This window comes from Dryobates pubescens, chromosome Z (genome assembly GCF_014839835.1).
Source record: "Dryobates pubescens isolate bDryPub1 chromosome Z, bDryPub1.pri, whole genome shotgun sequence".
NCBI lineage: Eukaryota > Metazoa > Chordata > Aves > Piciformes > Picidae > Dryobates > Dryobates pubescens.
Window position 1 is genome coordinate 47,806,040 of NC_071657.1, and position 17,727 is coordinate 47,823,766.

Here is a 17,727-nt window from a genome sequence, read left to right on the forward strand (position 1 = left end):
AAAAGCAAACAAAACCACAAACAGAACAGAAGAATTTGTTCAGAATTTTGTTTTATTTGGGTGTTTTTGCTGGAATTTTGCATAATAAGAATATCAAAGGCTGTGATGTTAAGATTGTCAAAGTTCTTTTTACAAATCAGATTATACTGAGCAGAGTCTGTAAAATTTGGGCAATTCGCCTTGCTATTCAAGAAAATAAAGAGTGGATAAGCCAACAAGGTGATGTTCAAGTTTCACATTAGGAAACATTTATTTACTGAGAGGGTTGACAGACAGTGCAGTAGGCATCCCAGAGAGGTGGTTGATGCCCCAAGTCTGTCAGTGTTTATGAGGCATTTGGGCAATGCCCTTAGTAATGTACTTTACCTGCTGGTCAGCCCTAAAATGATCAGGCAGTTGGACTAGATATCGTTGTAGGTCTTCACCAACTGAAATATTCTAAATCATCTAAATTATTAGGCTGCTGGATTGATAATTCAGAATTTAGCAAGAAAAAAATTACCAAAGCATTCCTAGTTCCTACCCTAATTATACAACTAGTAATTTTAAGGTGTTGAAGGTAACCTTCTGTAATGTCTTCTTTATCATCCTTTTTTTAATAGTTAAAATTTCTATAACCAGTGCTTCAAAATTTAGAATTTACCATGGAAATACTACTCAGAAGGATGTTGTTGAAGTAAAAGATAAACGTCTTTCTAGGCTATTTTACAAAAAATTTGATTACTTCGCAAGTATGTGATTTTAAGATTCATTTGATCTCTTCTTCCTCTGTAAGCCAACAGTTTTCCACTCTCACTGAGTTTAAGAATAGCAGACTATTGGGGCAGCACTAAGAATCAAAGGGACTCTTAAAATGTGGACTACTTAGTTTAAACACCTAGTTTAACCCATCATAGCCATGCTTTTGGAAAAGATTGTGCAGGTTGCAGCCATCACCAACATGTCAAGACTTTACTGGGTGAAATTTTGAGCCCACTGAAGGTCTTAAGAAGTATGAGTAATACCTCTTGCGGCACCAGGATGGGACTTTTAATGTGTGGTTTATGATGTTCAGTCTCTGATACCTTCTTAATAAGGACACATCTGTTTATGTCACTTTTCAGGTATGATAAAACTCATTCTTTTATATGGCATGTTTCATCTTGAAATCTCCTAAGCACTTGTGAAATCATACACTGTCAATTATTTCCTTGGCAATCACTTTTATAGAAACAGGATATACTGTTTTTTTTAATTACAAATTATAGCAAAACCTTTAATTTCTCAGCCAAGTGCAAGGGGTTTCAATAGTCTGGGAAAATTTCACATGCTTACCATACTAGTATTTCTCCTATGGGTCCAAATGTATTTCATTCTGCTTCTCTATGGCTTTTTCCTTTTTTTTTTTTTTTTTTTCCTCTCTCTCTTTTTTTTTTTCTGTCTATAGCATGACTTCTGTCTTTAATTTGCAAATGTTCTTGCACACCCATGAAAAACAAGATACTTGTGTTATAAATTACACATTTTAGCACATATCCTATCTTGTACTTCAAAAGGAAAAGAGTAACTGTTTATTACATAATGTGTGGAATAATTTCAGTAGTTAAAAATGGAGATAATTTCACAGTCACTTGGAAGGTTAATCCAACACTGGACTAACACTTATTTGTGTCCTTGTTCTGAGAAGTAGGCGTCTATAGGTAATATTACTAGAAAACTAATGTTGCAGATAAATAGAATAGTACAGCGTATCTTGTTTAAAATTCTGTCCAGTGATCAAGGAGTGTGCTTAGTGACTTAAAAGGGCTTTTTTTTTTTTTTTTAATAATTTTTTCAAACTTCAGTTCCATCGCAGTGTCTCCAGTATCTTCAGAGTGGTCACATTACATGAAGTCTATAAATGTTCATAGAGTTTTGTAGTCCCATTCTAACAGTTAGTTTCATAACCCACCCTCTAGTCTCTAGATAAAGACATTTTACAGTCATTCTGACTTTGGACAGAGTAGAATTGTGGCCTTAAAATATTCAGAAAGCCAAGTCCTTAGCTGGAAGAACTTGCTTTTTGTCACTTTAGGCATAGGATCTATTGTTAAGATAAACAAAACCAAATACTCAGATATATTTAGAATAGAATAGAATAGACCAGGTTGGAAGAGACCTTCAAGATCATCACATCCAAACTATCATCCAATACCACCTAATCAACTAAACCATGTAACCAAGCACCCTATCAAGTCTCCTCCTGAACACCTCCAGTAATGGTGACTCCACCACCTCCTTGGGCAGCCCATTCCAATGGCCAATCACTCTCTCTGTGTAGAACTTCCTCCTAACCTCCAGCCTAAACCTCCCCTGGCACAACTCGAGACTGTGTCCTCTTGTTCTGGTGCTGGTTGCTTGGGAGAAGAGACCAACCTCTGCCTGTCTACAACCTCCCTTAAGGTATTTGTTGAGAGCAATAAGGTCACCCCTGAGTCTCCTCTTCTCCAGGCTAAGCAACCCCAGCTCCCTCAGTCTCTCCTCATAGGACTTGTGTTCCAAACCGTTCACCAACATTGTTGCCCTTCTCTGGACATGCTCCAGCAAGTCAACCTCCTCCTAAAGTGAGGGGCCCAGAACTGGACATGGTACTAAAGGTGTGGCCTAACCAGTGCAGTGTACAGGGGCAGAATGACCTCCCTGCTCCTGCTGGCCATACTGTTCCTGATGCAGGCCAGGATGCCATTGGCCCTCCTGGCCACCTGGGCACACTACAGGCTCACGCTCAGCCTACCATCGACCAGCACCCCCAGGTCCCTCTCTGCCTGGCTGGCCTCCAGCCACTCTGGCCCCAGCCTGTAGCACTGCATGGGGTTGTTGTAGCCAATGTGCAGAACCCGGCACTTGGATGTGTTAAATCTCATGCCGTTGGATTCTGCCCATCTGTCCAGCCTGTCAAGATCCCTCTGCAGAGCTCTTCTACCCTCCAGCAGATCAACTCCTGCCCCCAGCTTGGTGTCATCAGCAAATTTACTGATGATGGACTCAATGCCCTCATCCAGATCATCAATAAAGATGTTAAAGAGCATGGGGCCCAGCACTGATCCTTGGGGCACACCACTAGTGACTGGCTGCCAGCTGGATGTGGCACCATTCACCACCACTCTCTGGGCTTGGCCCTCCAGCCAGTTCCTAACCCAACACAGTGTGCTCCCATCCAAGCCATGGGCTGACAGCTTGGCCAGGAGTTTGCTGTGAGGGACAGTATCAAACAGTCTACAGAAATACAGTCTACAGAAATACAGTACGATGCAGTGGTTACAAACTATTGAATACTCAGAAGATATTCATTTAGGTCTTTACCCTGGTCTAAGTTTGTATAAAATTGGAGAAGCCAGTTAAGCTTTTTGTACCCTATTCTTACTCTGTGAGAGTGAATGAAGAAAGCTCAGGATGATCCAGATCTAATTAATTAGTAAGGTAGAACACTGTAGTATCTGTGAATACTAATACTAATTACATGATTCTAATTGTGAGTGATAGCAATACAACAACAACAACAACAACAATAATAATGATAATAATAATAATGGAAGACTTATTTTCACTCCTTGAAATGGCTGCTTTGTCCCCCCAGGTACACATATAGACCTATCATCACATACAGCAGAGCCTACACAATAACAAAATAAATTCTATGTGCTCTTCTAGCTGAGTACTTTGATGACACACCTGTTATGTTTATAAATGTAAAAGGAGCTTAAAAAAAAGGTAGGAAAGTATTTGATTTGTTTAAGCTTCAATAAAATCCCATTCATTAGACCTTTTAAACATTTCAGTCCCATATCACGAAGTCTACATGGCTGAAGTATTTGGGAAGAGGAGCTTTGGGAAGAAAAATCCCACCCTTCACATTCTGCAGTATAAATGTCCTGTGGAGAGTCATAGGACTGTAGTCCCTAGGTGCGCCAATTCTTTATCTTTTTTGAATGCTAAATTAGTATTTAAAACTATTGATTCAAAGTTGACTTAACTACTAGAATAGGAAAGATCAGACAAATCAGCTGTGAGAAATGAAGTACAAGGAAACCAGAACTCTTTGATGAAATATTCCTTGGAGTAAATGTGTTGAATGAAGCCAGTGAGTAAATGATAAGGGTCTTTGCGCTCTGTATGTAAGAAAGCAATTTATCAAGAGTACATGAACTCTCCAGTGACTGTAAAGCAAGAAGAGACCAAAGTACAGGAGAGGAAGTCCCTGTAAAATTATTTTAAAAGCACAGAAAATTTTGTTTAAAGAAAGCAGTGGGAAGCTTAGGTACTGCAACATAGGCTATGAAATGGAATGAAAATTAAATTTAAATCTGGAACGTGAAGTGCGTGACATCATACGCAATTCATCACACTTAGCTGCAAGGGGATAAGAGTTACTTTCATCCTGCAGACCTCCCCTCATCTCTCCATTATTCAGGTAGCAGTGAATAACATGAAAATCACACAGAAGGATGAAACAAACTAACCAGATCACATAACAGGGAATTCATGATAGAACTTATAGTAAATCAGGAGACTAGGTTTTACCACATTTAAAAGGCTGGGGGTTTAGGCATATCTGTTTTCCCTATTTTGATCTAGAGGGTAAGCCTCAAACTTTTAGTAGTTCCAATCAGTTCTGCATAGCTTCAGCTTTAATTATCAGTTAATCATAACTTTTCTGTAATTTCTTTTGAACTCATGTGTATTGTAGTCTCTGACACGTAGCTGAGCACCCCTCTGCTGTAGAAATTAAAGTTAATTGTGACCTTTGGAAACTAGGCCTGTTTTCCATTACACCTGTGAAGATAATGGGACCAGTACTCTTTAATACCTTCATCAGTGACATAGAATCATAAAATTATTAAGACTGGAAAAGAATTCTAAGATCATCAAGTCCAACTATCAAGCTAGCACCACCATTCTCACTAAACTATTTCCCAAAGTGCCATGTATACACACCTCCAGGGATGCTGACTCTACCACTTCCCTAGGCAGCCTGTTCCAATGCTTGACCACTCTTTCTGTAAAGAAATTTTTCCTGATATCCAGTCTAAACTTTCCTTGGCACAACTTAAGCCCATTTCCTTTCATCCTATTGCTAGTTAATTGGGAGAAGAGACCAACACCCACCTTACTACAATCTCCTTTCAGGTAGCTGTAAAGAGCAATGTCTCCACTCATCATCCTCTTCTCCAGTCTTAATAATTCCAGTTCCTTCAGCTGGTCCTTATAAGACTTATAAGACTCCACCCTTCTGAAGGAAGGACATGGACCTGCTTGAACAGGTCAAGAGCAAGGCTTCAGAGACTATCAAGGAGCTGGAACACCTCTCCTATGAAGAAGGGCTGAGAGAGTTGAGGTTATTCAGCCTGGAGAAGAGAAGGTTCCAGGAAGACCTTATTTTGGCCTTTCAGTCCTTCAAGGGAACCTGCAATAAAGGTGGGCACAATCTCCTTAGAAGAGTCTTTTGTGATAGGAAAAGGGGCAACGTTTTTGAACTAAAGAGGATAGGTTTAGAATGGATATAAGGAAGAAATTTTTTTACTAGGAGAGTAGTTGAGACACTGGAACTGGTTACTCAGAAAGGTCATAGAAGCCCGTTCCCTGGAAACTTTCAGAGTCTGTTTGGATGGGGTTCTGGGTAACCTGATCTAGTTGAAGATGCCCCTTCTCATTGCAGGGGTTTGAACTAGATGACTTTTATAGGTCCCTTCCAGCCCAAACCACTCTCTGTTTGTGTGGATTTTTCAGATGGTATTTCTCTGAAAAGTGAGTACATTTTCCAAATTGATGTGTAAAGATAATTCTTTGGTGTTATTTCCTTTAGCTCTTCTCTTATATTTACTCTCTTTTCTTTCAGCCTTGGACAAGCTTAGTACTCAGCACCTCTACCACCCAACCCAAGTGGAGATTGTGCAGTCCAATGTTGTGTTTGACATCAGCAGCCTGATGCTTTACGGTACTCAGGCTGTGCCTGTGAGACTGAAGATACTGCTTGATCGACTCTTCAGTGTACTGAAGCAAGAGGAGGTGTTGCATATTCTACATGGTTTAGGCTGGACACTTCGAGACTATGTTCGAGGCTACATCCTTCAGGTAGGAAATAAATCGGAGCATGTTTCCAAATTCAGTTAACTGATTTTTCACTTTTTATTTTTCATGCAGACATAGTGATTATGCACCAAATGGGTAGAAGGATATGAAGTAAATTTAGTGTGGCATGTTGAAGAGTAATGATGGTGTTGGAAAAATAAAAAAAAATAATCAATATTTCCTCAGTTCAAAAAAATGCAAATTCCTTCCTACCATAGTGTTTATATGTACTTGCTTACTCTTATTGTAGGAAATACCTTAAATACTGCAAATACTGAGGTTAGCTAGCTGCAAGATTGATTTGGTCATCAAAGGCAACTGGCAAGTTTTCAAGGGCTACTGTTTGACTTAAGAAACTGAGATCCAAGTCAGGCAGTCCTGCTTTATTTCTTTCCTCCTTTAACAACATATCTCATAAGGGGTAGATTAAATGATGGTGGTAGGCATGATAGGATTGTGACCATGGTTTTGTTGGGAAGTATCCTTACAGTGTAATGTACGAACAGGAAAATCTTGTTTATAAGGCCATTTTAAAAAGGTAGCTTTAAATAGTAACATGCAGATAGTTTAAGATAAAATAAGCAAACAAAGCAGAAAATAAGAAACAACAAAATGGAAAGGCTTGCTTTTTAAGTGTGGTCGTAAATACATATGATTGTTTGTCTGAAGAATTTAATAATCTGTTGGGTTCCAAAGTGCATTATTATATTTTCTAAGACTATTTCTGAGTGAGGATCTAATACTACCTGCTTCTGTGTTCTCTTACTACTAATATTGTGGGAGCTGTGCATCATCTGGAAGTTAACAACTTATTGAAGTGGTCATGTCTGAAGAATTCTAGTTTATGGTTTATTTCTTTATTTTCCTAGTCAGTGATAGCGCTATACAGAAAATAATGTGAATCTTTATCCTTGCTCTGAGGAATTCTGTCTCTATTTTTTAATTCCTCTTCAATTTTCTGTCCTCCAGGTGGAGGAAGTAATTTAACCTTCCCTTCATATTCTGTATTCTTTAATATTTTCTTAAATGCTCTGTACAGGTATTTTCACAGAAAAGTGTTCTGAATTTTAGAACAGTTCTAGAATAAGACCAAAAAAAGAAAGCTATCACTTTTAAATCCTGTTATTCTTACCAGGATATATACAGAATGGAGCTCTTTACTTGTTCTAGTATTTCCTTAGGCATCTATTTTAAAAAAGCTAAATGTTACAGATGCTCAAATACAGAAGAATCCATTTTTTTTTAATTGTCAATACAAAACTTACATGTAAGCATATATACATCATACTTATATAGTAGACTCCTATAGATGTTTATAAGACACATGTATGAATATGTATATGTAGATATTAGATACAGTATATAATTTAGAAACATATATAATAGATATACATAGAGATATATTGCATTATGTGCATATCACATCATATTTTAGATTCCTGGATTATGAATGCTGCTAATCAAGAAGGCTGAAGAAGGATTTAAGTCTTTTCTATGATCTTTTCTATGATATAACATTGTAAATTTACAGTTTACTAAATGTGATTAATAGCAACTCATAATACATTATGAGTGTAAAATTTAATTCAGTGTCCCTTTTAGACAAGGACACTGACTGAAATTAGTAGTTTTCTTTCCTTAAAGGTTATAGAATCAGTCCTATGTTGATCTTCTTTAAATTATCTGCTGAAATTATCTTAATATATGGAATAATTTATTATAATATATAATTACATAGAAGTTTAGACAGAGTGAGGTTTTGACCTATGTATCTGAGTGTTGTAAAGGCCTGTGGCACAATGTTAGGTCAGAGTTCAGTTTACCTGGCCAAAACTCAGTTACATTGTACCCCTCAAGGCATGATTTTTACCATCACTAGATTCAACAACAGCATTAAAGGAGAACAATTATCAGTGAGAGTTAAGAGCAGCTGCAGTCTTCCCACACATTCAAGCATCAGCTTGGTCAGCACTGAGCTGGGGATTGTGTTAGTGGGTGAATGAAGACCTATGATAGGTATAGTCAAGACTTTCTCTTAGTTTAGCTCTCTAACTTCAAAGAAGCGGAGGCTGGTCAAAGTTGGAATGGAGGTCATCTTGTGCAACCACCTACTCAAGCATGGCCGCCTAGAGCTGCTTGCCCAGGGCCATGTTCAGACAGCTTTTGAATAGCTCGACAGCCTCTCTGGGTGAGAAATGTATTTTATCTCCACTGAAGCTAGGAATCTCAGCATATAGCATTAGGGAAAACTGCTTAATGAAATATATGTTAAGAGAAATCTTAGGAAAAATAATCAAACTAGGGATAATTTGAAAGTATTTTTTTTAAAGTAACACTGTTGAAACTATTGGATAAAACAGGAAAAGTGGGTAACAACTCCTTTGAACAGAATATGTAGAGCTATGGGATTTTTTTATTTTATTTTTTTAAAAATTTTTTGGTAGACAGCAAATTCAGGAATATCTGCCTCTCAATGTGGAAATAGATTTCTTTTTAACTTGTCTGTGCAAACCCTTCTAAATTATAAGCAAATCTGGTCAATGCTAGTATTTTTACATATACACTCAGTGTACATCAAATACATGCATGTTTGTCTCTTGGAAAGGTTTAAATGTGCCGTAATGCTGTAGCTGTAATGTGTTAATCAGTAAACTGTCTTGTTTGCCTAATAAAAATAGCATTTAGAACTTGTAACTTGGTGGTACGATGGATATGACTGTTTGATGAAGGGCAGGGGGGGAGGGAGACAGCTTATTTGGAACACATAGACTCTGCAACCTAAGTCTGTTCTGCAAGAGTAAGAGAAATAAGAGAATAGGGAAAGGCAATACTTGTGACAAGTTCCAGAATACTTAATCCTAGTTCCAGTGTTCACAAACCAATTGACCACAGTGCAAAAGGTTTGTACAGCTGGTGAAAGACTGGTGTTTCATGCCTTGGAAAGGTCTGAGACATCAATATGTACTGAATTTTCCCTGAATCATGATGAAAGTGTTAAAATATTTTAACATTTTCCCTAAATGGAGCATTTTTGCAGGGGAAAAAGCCCCACCAAATCTTAGGTTAGATGTATGCACTGGTATTGCCAGATACCGTCTTTTCTGTTCAAGATCCATAAAGAATCTCTTGTTCCCATGAAAAAGAAAATACCTTTTCTCAGTAACTTTTGAGGAAAACTTCACTGTTTACTCCACTTGAGAAAGAAGAAACCAGTGCCTCTCACTAGTTATGCTGCAAAGTGGGTGGCACTATTTGTAATACCCTCATTTTGACTAATAATGTTTCGAAATAGCAAATTAAAATGCAGTGGGCAGAGAAAAATGCAGTATTTGTTGCTTCATTCAGTGGCTGCATTAATGGAGCACAGGAATCAAAGGAATTCTGAAGCCAGCAGAGGTAATGTGATATACCGCCTTTCACATCAGGGCACAGCCACAACATTGCCAGTAATGGCTCAAAGGCATTAAGATCTGGCAATGTTTCTTTGGCCTCTGTGCAATAAACCTAGTTTCTGGTGAATAGATATGCATCTCTGAAACGTCATTGAGTGATATTTGGTTAACGGTCTCATCAGATTGCTCACGGGAGAATTTTTTAGATGAAGTGTTGCTCTCTCATCTTTCGAAATGATCCTCAAAGAAACCTTACTGTACAGGGAATATTTCTGTACTGCGCTTCATGAGCATCCAGAGCACTTCAGTTTCGAGGCTTGTTTATCTGGTAGCTATCTCAAGGAATTAAGTTACTGTATTTAATGTAGAACTGCTAGTGAGCCTGTAAGTTTTCTCTTTGCAAACAGCCAACGCAACAAATTCTTTATGTGATGAGAAATTATTCTGTCAAAAACAGTAGCTTTTTGAGTCAGATTCTAGACCTATTACTCAGAGATGTGATCGGTGGCGGGACTTGGGTGAAGTAAAGCCTCCAGCCCTGATTAGATTCCAGCTGAGCTGAGTGAAGAGTTAACTTTGCCAGCTATTCTCTGTTTCACTCCTGAAGAGTACTTTGCCCCACTCATTTGCTACTGCAACTGTTGAGCCAGAGTAATTGTTGACTAGCCAGGATCTCTCTCAACAGGCCAGCTTAGAAAAGTCCTACTGCTAAACATTGGAAACTTAGCTCTGATCATCCTGAGGAGAAAGAAGATAGCAATGTTCACTAGCAGTGAACAGCTGGGGCATTCAGCCTTTACTCAACTAACAAGAGGACATGTGACCACCAACTTAGAGGCCATAGTAGGAGTCTTTGAAAAATAATGATTCAGTTTCTTGCATAGCAGCTCAGCAGTGGTTTGGGACCAAGTAGCTGTATTGCCTTAGTGTAAAAGAGGATAATAAATACTATCTTTACAGTACAAAGAGGGAAGCAGAGGCACAAAACAAAGCATTGGCAAAATCAGCTAAAGGGTTCCCATTCTTGCCATTATCCCCTTGAAAAAGAAGTAGTTTGCAGTGAGTACTTCAGGAGCAACAGCTTAGCTACTAGACTGTCTGCTGCAACACACAGATGTGAGAAAAAAAAAAAAAAAAGAAACCAAAAATTGCATCAACAACAAAACACCAAGACAACAACAACAAAACCCCTCCACAAACAAAAAAAGCCCAATCAACCAACCAAAAAAAACCCCAAACTAACAACAAACAAGTCAAAACTAAAAGTTGGAAATGTATGGGTACTTTATTGGCCCAAGAGGTGACTCACAAAAGCTCAGGGGTGAGGATTCACTAATCCTAAATGAATGTCTTTTCCATGGTAATGTCAGTGCAGAAAAGTAATGACATTCAAAATTATTGGATATATATGCTTTGGGAAGACTGGAAATGGAATATGATGCTTACCCTGCCTCCATGGTTTCACTAACAAGATTGCTACTTTTAAAAGCAAGAAATAAACTCTGAAATTAATCACATCCTCTGCCTACTTGGACATACATGTTTCTTTGCCCACAAATCATAGGCACAATCCCTACTTTTTGAATTTATTTAACTCTTCAGATGATGACCAGGATTGACTGTGGTTTATTCTCTAATTGTTGTGTTGGTTCTGTAGGGCTAAAATAACTATTGAGCAAGAATAACTGTTTCAGTGTCTGTAGTCAACTAAGGATAAATTCTCCAAAGGCACACATTAGCATGGGGAAATAAAGAAATTTTTTTAAAAGATTAATTGACTAAAAAGATCCATGAACTAAAAAAAATCTCATTCAAATTGTGAAGTAAATAGTGCAGATTAAATAATTCACTTTGGAGATTTTAAAAGAAAAATAGCTTTATGTATATATTTGATATATTTGACTGAGAATTTCTCATTTTTAAAAAAAACATAGCTGCTCTTGGTGGAATAGGTTGTTTTCATTTGCTGTCCTAGATTACTGCAACTAGATTTTTCATGCATATCATCCTTATGTGCAAATTAGGTTATGAGATTTTGGGAGAGATCAAAGAAAGGAAGGTGAGCATCTTTAACAATAATACTCTTAATTTATTTTTTTTTTGAGTAGTCCCTTAATACCTTGTCCTCTCTAAGCAGTTAAGTATTAAAAACAGGTGAAAATCACTTTACTGTTCTTAAAATTAAACATTGCCCACCACTGGCTTTTGTATGGAGCATTTCAAAAAAGCATGAGTTGTGTTGCTATCTGACCACTTTCAGAGAATTTAGTCTTAAGTTTCTCATCTGTACTCATTTGACTCCTTTTAACATGTTTGAACTTCCGCTATCAAGCTCAAGTGCAAGAACTGTTTAATTAAACAGCTTGTCAAACAACCTCCATTGCTTAAACATAAGGACCATTAGAAAGAAAACAAAACTAACAGGATTTCTGAAGAGATCAAAAGGTAGACAATGTCAGGTCATTGTAGTGATGATACCATACTTCTAGTTCAATGAAGCCTGCTATCTCCAATCACAAGGCATGTGAAGATTCTGTTATGGATTTTTTTTCCCATGTGCCATCACTTGATATAATCGTTGGCTGGTGTGTTTGGTTTTGTTTGTTTTCTGGGTTTTTGTTTTGTTTTGTTTTGGGTTGGGTTTTTTTGTTAATTTTGTCTTGTTTGTTTTGGTTTTGTTTGTTTGTTTTTCTTTCATAACAGAAACACTTCAAAGAGGTGTGCTACATTATTTTTGATCAATAAAATTAAGTGAAATAGGCAATCAAATTATGATATGAATGGGAAGAAAAGTTTAGCTGTGCAGCCTAGTAAATGTTTGGTGATACTTATGCACCATTAATGAAAAAAGTCTGGCTTTTTTAATGTAGAGATTGTGTATTTATTCAATTGATACTGCTCCTCATTCATTGGTCTGTTTGTCAGTCTCTTAACTAATACTTTGCATGTGTTTAGCTGTGACCACTGGAGGATTTCCATGTGTTTTAAGAAGCAGTCTCTTAGTCTTTCTGTCTTCTATGAGTGTTCTGCCCTTTCTATGCATAGTAAAACTGATGGAGATAAAGTTTATCTGGTAATGACTGCAACAAAGCCAAAATACAACCAGTCTTTCATCTGCAAGCTTGTGTTTCCCATAATACCTGCCACCCACATTTAATTACTTGATAATGAAGAGAGATTTATCCTTTTACTTCTTTATTTACTTTTCTCAGCTCTGTTAGATACACTTATATCTTGTATTTTTCTTTTCTCCCATGTAATTTTTGTTAATTCTTACACTTGTTCTTTTGTTACAACATTATTTTTCAAAAGTGCCTATCAGAGTGACCGAGCTGGGTAACGTTTATCCAGACTTCTACTTTTCCAGTATGTGCCATGCTGCCTTCTTGTTCTCTGTGCTTGTCCCCTCCTCCCTCTCTTTCAACTCCAAATTACTTACTCTCTTGTCATTGCCACCCATTCCCCCCTCCCTTTTTCTTGCTTATCTTTCATTCTTCATCCTCAACTCAGTCTCACTGCCTCTCCTTCTCTGAATTTACTTCTTTAGCACAGAGATTAAAAAGATCTGTTAGGTGATGTGTCCATCCCCTGAGTTGTCCATTCCTCCCACAGTATCACTGCATGCTAATGTCTGCAGCTGTTATCATCTGGAAGAGTTTCTTTTCTCCTACAAGAGTCAGTTTAGCATGATTCCCTTTCACCTCTGTAGAACAAACATTCTCTGATACATTCCTTGCTCTTTAATATTAAACCTAGCTTTGCTAAGCTAGGAGTGCCTATCCTGTGTCTACTTTAAATAGAGAGTAAAAAACACTAAGCTAAACCTCTAAGAACTGAAGAGAGAGATAGGAAACAGAGCACAACTGCTGAGCCAGAGGGAACTGTTGTGCGTTTAAGCAAAGCATTGTCATTTGTTCTACAATGTGAAGTGCTTTCAGGTTTTCGCTGTATCTGCGCTAACTTGCCTAGCATCTCTCTGCTTTTATTTTTGATGCTGTACCTCTAATACTAACATGACCAATCACATTAGTGCTACATGACTCTATCACAACTATTAACACTTGAACCAGGAAAGAATAAAAATTAAGTCCGAAGAGTTTGATGGCACTTCTGAAAAGTTACATGACAACAGATGTCTCAGTAAGATGCAGAGATCATTTGGATTTTCAGAATATGTGCAGCTGGAGAGCTGTGCTATTGCTGCTTTGTGTCTTGCATTTTGCAAGGGTAATGAAGCAGAAGGTTGTATAATCCCTGCTAATCAACAGCAGTATACTTGATACTAGTTCTTAATGACTACTATCAAGCAGTCAGCCTTTATAACCATAGTGTTTCACATGGCTCAGAAATACAAAGATAGCATTTTAAATGACAAATATTTTTCTCTGTAGAAGACCAAAAGAAAATAAAATTAAAAAAAAAAAAAAAGGAGAGAGAGATGGAGACTTTTGTGTGGCTGTGTTTGTCTTACCTAGAATGTGCACTGTTTACAGTACTAGGGGTAAGAAGCCATGATCTATGATTCTATAATTCTATGATCCCACCCACTGATGCAGTTTAACAGAGCTGGGAACAGCTACAGGGCTGCAGAGCATGGAAATGGCTGTTACTGAAGGTCTGTCAGGCATATGCTGGGACCATGTGTGCTTGCTTTTAAAAATCCTTTCACCTGCCAAGTCTTGAGTTCATGGTCCTGTGTTTCTCATGTGATAGTTGACGAAATCACAAACACCTAAATCAGAGTGAAGGATGAAGGAGGTGGGAGGAATAGTTCACTCCCTAGGCTGATTTAGGTGTGAGTGATGCCATCAAGCCTTGTAGGAGAAACAGAGCCTTGAACTTGGGTCTTGGCAGGTAAGCCAAGGAGGAAACTATTTCCAGCTTTCTTGCTTCAGCATCTATTTGAATTTTTGTTAACCATTTATGATCACACAAGTTTTTCTGTGAAATATGTATATATGTGTGTGTATATATGCACATACATAAATGATCTATACATTTATTTGTATTTCTAAAAGATTGAGAGTCTGTATGACTGTGACATAGGTCTCTGTTTTTGAGGTCAAATTTCTGTGTATAGGGGAAAGTAGAAAAGGGCTTTTCTTCTAGCTGGAAAATCACTTTTCTTCACAGTGCTGTGTTGAAGCCTCTACCAGAACATATTCTACACTATGTTCATAAGAAATATGAACACCAAGTTGAGGACAGGATCTTGAGGTTACTGTCTGTCTCAATTTTCATGTAACAAATGCAGTGACCTACTGTAAAGTAAAGAAAACAAAAGGGCATAAAGCTATTGATCAGAGAAGTATGCGAGTGCTTATGAGGGGGAGCAAGTTGTGCAAGGAAGCAAAGGAATTAAAACAATTCTTCTCAATAAATGCAGCTCAGATATTAGAATTTTAATAGTTTTGATTTTTATTACTATATTTAATACACATTTCATAATATATTTTTATATATATTATATTGTATATGCTTTTATCTCTTCACAGAGAACCTCAGGCTAAATTCAGATCATGGTTCTGAAGGTGATAAGGTTGTGATATTAACCATTCAGCTACATATCATTGGAGATTAACTCGAAATCCAGACCATGACATTTTAATGGATTTTAGACTTTTCTCAGGTTAGACACCTCTTGTGCTGAGTTTAGGGGTGATTTTGATTGTCTGTGTTTCTGCACTGGCTTCAGGCACTTATGAAATTTAGGCTCACAGACACTTAGGAATCAGGAAGGGCCACAGGGAATCAAACTTGTCATCTGTCCAGCATCAGTTGATTTACTGCTTTTCTTGAAGTCCAAGGGATCTCAAGGCAACTTTTTTCTCCCTTTCAGCACTGATCTTTCAATGAGGTGCTAGTGCCTGTCCTGAGCAATAACAAGGAATAACAGTGAAGTGTGAGTGACTCTTATTAGGAGGGGTAAATGTCATTAACACTTACCGTTGCCTTCTAGGCAGTAAGCACACAGTATTGAGTGTAGACAGACAATTCCCTTCTACTCCTTAAGGTGCATTTTTAATCTAATAAAGGTGAATCTTATATTTTAATTAAGAAATACACTTTTCTATGCAGAAATATCTTCTATGATTTGGTTGTCATTTTGCACCATGTCCTAGAATTTTGAATACTTGTAACCAGGAAACATATATTATTCTACTGGCTCTAATACATTAACTTGCTGCACGAGTCCTTTGTGCTTCAGCTTGATGTCTTTCCTTCCCCATGGCTTTTACAAAATGTTCTAATCATCCCAATTAATACTTGGATGTTGTTAATTAATGTTTATGAAGTGCTTTGAGATCCTGTAATGAAACAGAACGTGTAATTATGATTGTTCTTCAGACAAATTCTGAAACATCACCACCACTGGAACAGTAGTTTCAGTATTCTTTTTTTAAATAATCTTTTTAGCAAATAGAAGAGGAAGAATTGTTTCACTTGTTTTGTATTTACCTTTTATAGTATGGGAAATTATGCCTGTTTATATCCATTCTTGCTGGATTTTTCATGATGAAACTTGCCAGAACTGCTCCTTAAGTCTTAAGTCTTAAATTTCTTCTACTGGAAAGGGTGTGGAAACCTGTCACTGACTGACAGCTGTCCTGAAGAAAAGGAAGCCACTTGTAGAACAGGTAGATTTTTAAGTCTGTTGACTCTCTATATATCAGCATTCTGGGGTTTGTGTGTATCATTACTATGACATGAGAGTTCTTTACTCCTCTTTGTAGGCTCAAGGAGTTGTGATGTCACGGATATAAGATCCACAACATCCATTTTCTGCCACAGTTGAAGGCTTTGGGAGAAAGATGATGAAGAATTAATAATGTCTGTAACAGAGTGCTTGCACAGTTGTGTTTCTTGTGAGGCTGGAGATAACCCGAGAATGCAAGAAGGTATTCTGGTGCACTTGACCAGAAGAGCTGGCAACAACAGCCACTTAAAATCTGAATACCACTTCTGACTTGGTCACTTCCAGACTTTATTTGGAGGCTGTGGCTTGAGTAGCCTGTCTGTCCATAGCCACATATGGCTGGCAAGTTGATTTTTACATAATAAGCTTAAGACACATCTTGAAAGATAAATTTCTCATAATTTTCTCATAATTCCTACTTGTATATTTTCTTGGAGTCTGGTATGAAGAGTTTTCTGTCTCATTGCATCAATGAAACAAGGGTTTTTTAGGCATGGAAACTTTGTGACCTAAGTAGTCTGAGCTTTTCAGTTTTCCTAGAGAGAATACAAAATAAGCTTTTTTTTTTTTTTTTTTTTTTTTTTGGTAATTCTTTTGGTGTGTCATAACCCACAGGATCAATGAAAATATGTTGTGTTAGAATGGAATGGTTTGTAATATCAATGTTAAGATTTATTTGGAGAACGTTAAAAATGTCAGTGCAATAGAAAGTTTTATGGGCTTTCAAGCATTTGTGAGAATTTAAATACCAAGTGAGTTTGAGGTGCTTCAGAAATGCTGCAAACAGAAAATTTGGAAAAAAAAGAAAAGTGTGTATGTATATATATATACACACATACACAAACAAGCATATACATGCCTGAATGATACCTTCTGTAACATAGTATGAATTTCCAGTACTAGTTACATCAGGTGTTAGATGTATATCTGTAAGGCACAGTCTGTTTTATATTGTAATATTCTAAGTCCCTCTCTAAGGTACTCACTTTCACCTCAGCAGTGGTCAGTCTCTGTACATACAAGGTAGTTGTACTGAAATTTCAGCAGCTACTGCACTGTACAAAGTCCATGGTTTTTTTTAATCTAGAGATTCAAAACTATTTTCAGATTACTTCAAGAGATAAGAAGCTGCAAATATACTAAGTCTATATGCTTTGTGTTTGTGGGTCTGTGTAGTGGAGAGAGACACTGGTATTTCCTACACTGGAGGAAGAGTAACAGTCACATTTGAGGCGCTAATGAAACTAGACTAGAGGGACAGAGGTAAAAGGTTATAAAAATGCATACCAAAAGAGTTCTTAGATTATTGGATATTAGAGACATAAAACCATAGAGAGCCAAATTTAGTTTTAGAATAGAATAGAATTAACCAGGTTGGAAAAGACCTTTGATATCATCAAGTCCAACCTATCATCCAACACCATCTAATCAACTAAACCATGGCACCAAATGCCTCATCCAGCCTCCTGTTAAACACCTCCAGTGACAGTGACTGTGACTGTTTCAGTGAGATGCATAAGCCCCTACTCAACTTTAAACAGTTAATTCCCT

The 17,727-nt window shown here is 37.4% G+C and overlaps 1 protein-coding gene across 1 annotated transcript in view; it reads left to right on the forward strand.

The window, feature by feature from the left end:
- BNC2 (basonuclin 2) overlaps nt 1-17,727 on the forward strand; it is a 357,505-nt gene that overhangs the window by 246,130 nt on the left and 93,648 nt on the right. The window contains exon 5 of the mRNA XM_054178353.1: nt 5,855-6,090. Coding sequence (XP_054034328.1) covers nt 5,855-6,090 — 236 coding nt within the window. The remainder of the gene's footprint in view (nt 1-5,854; nt 6,091-17,727) is intronic.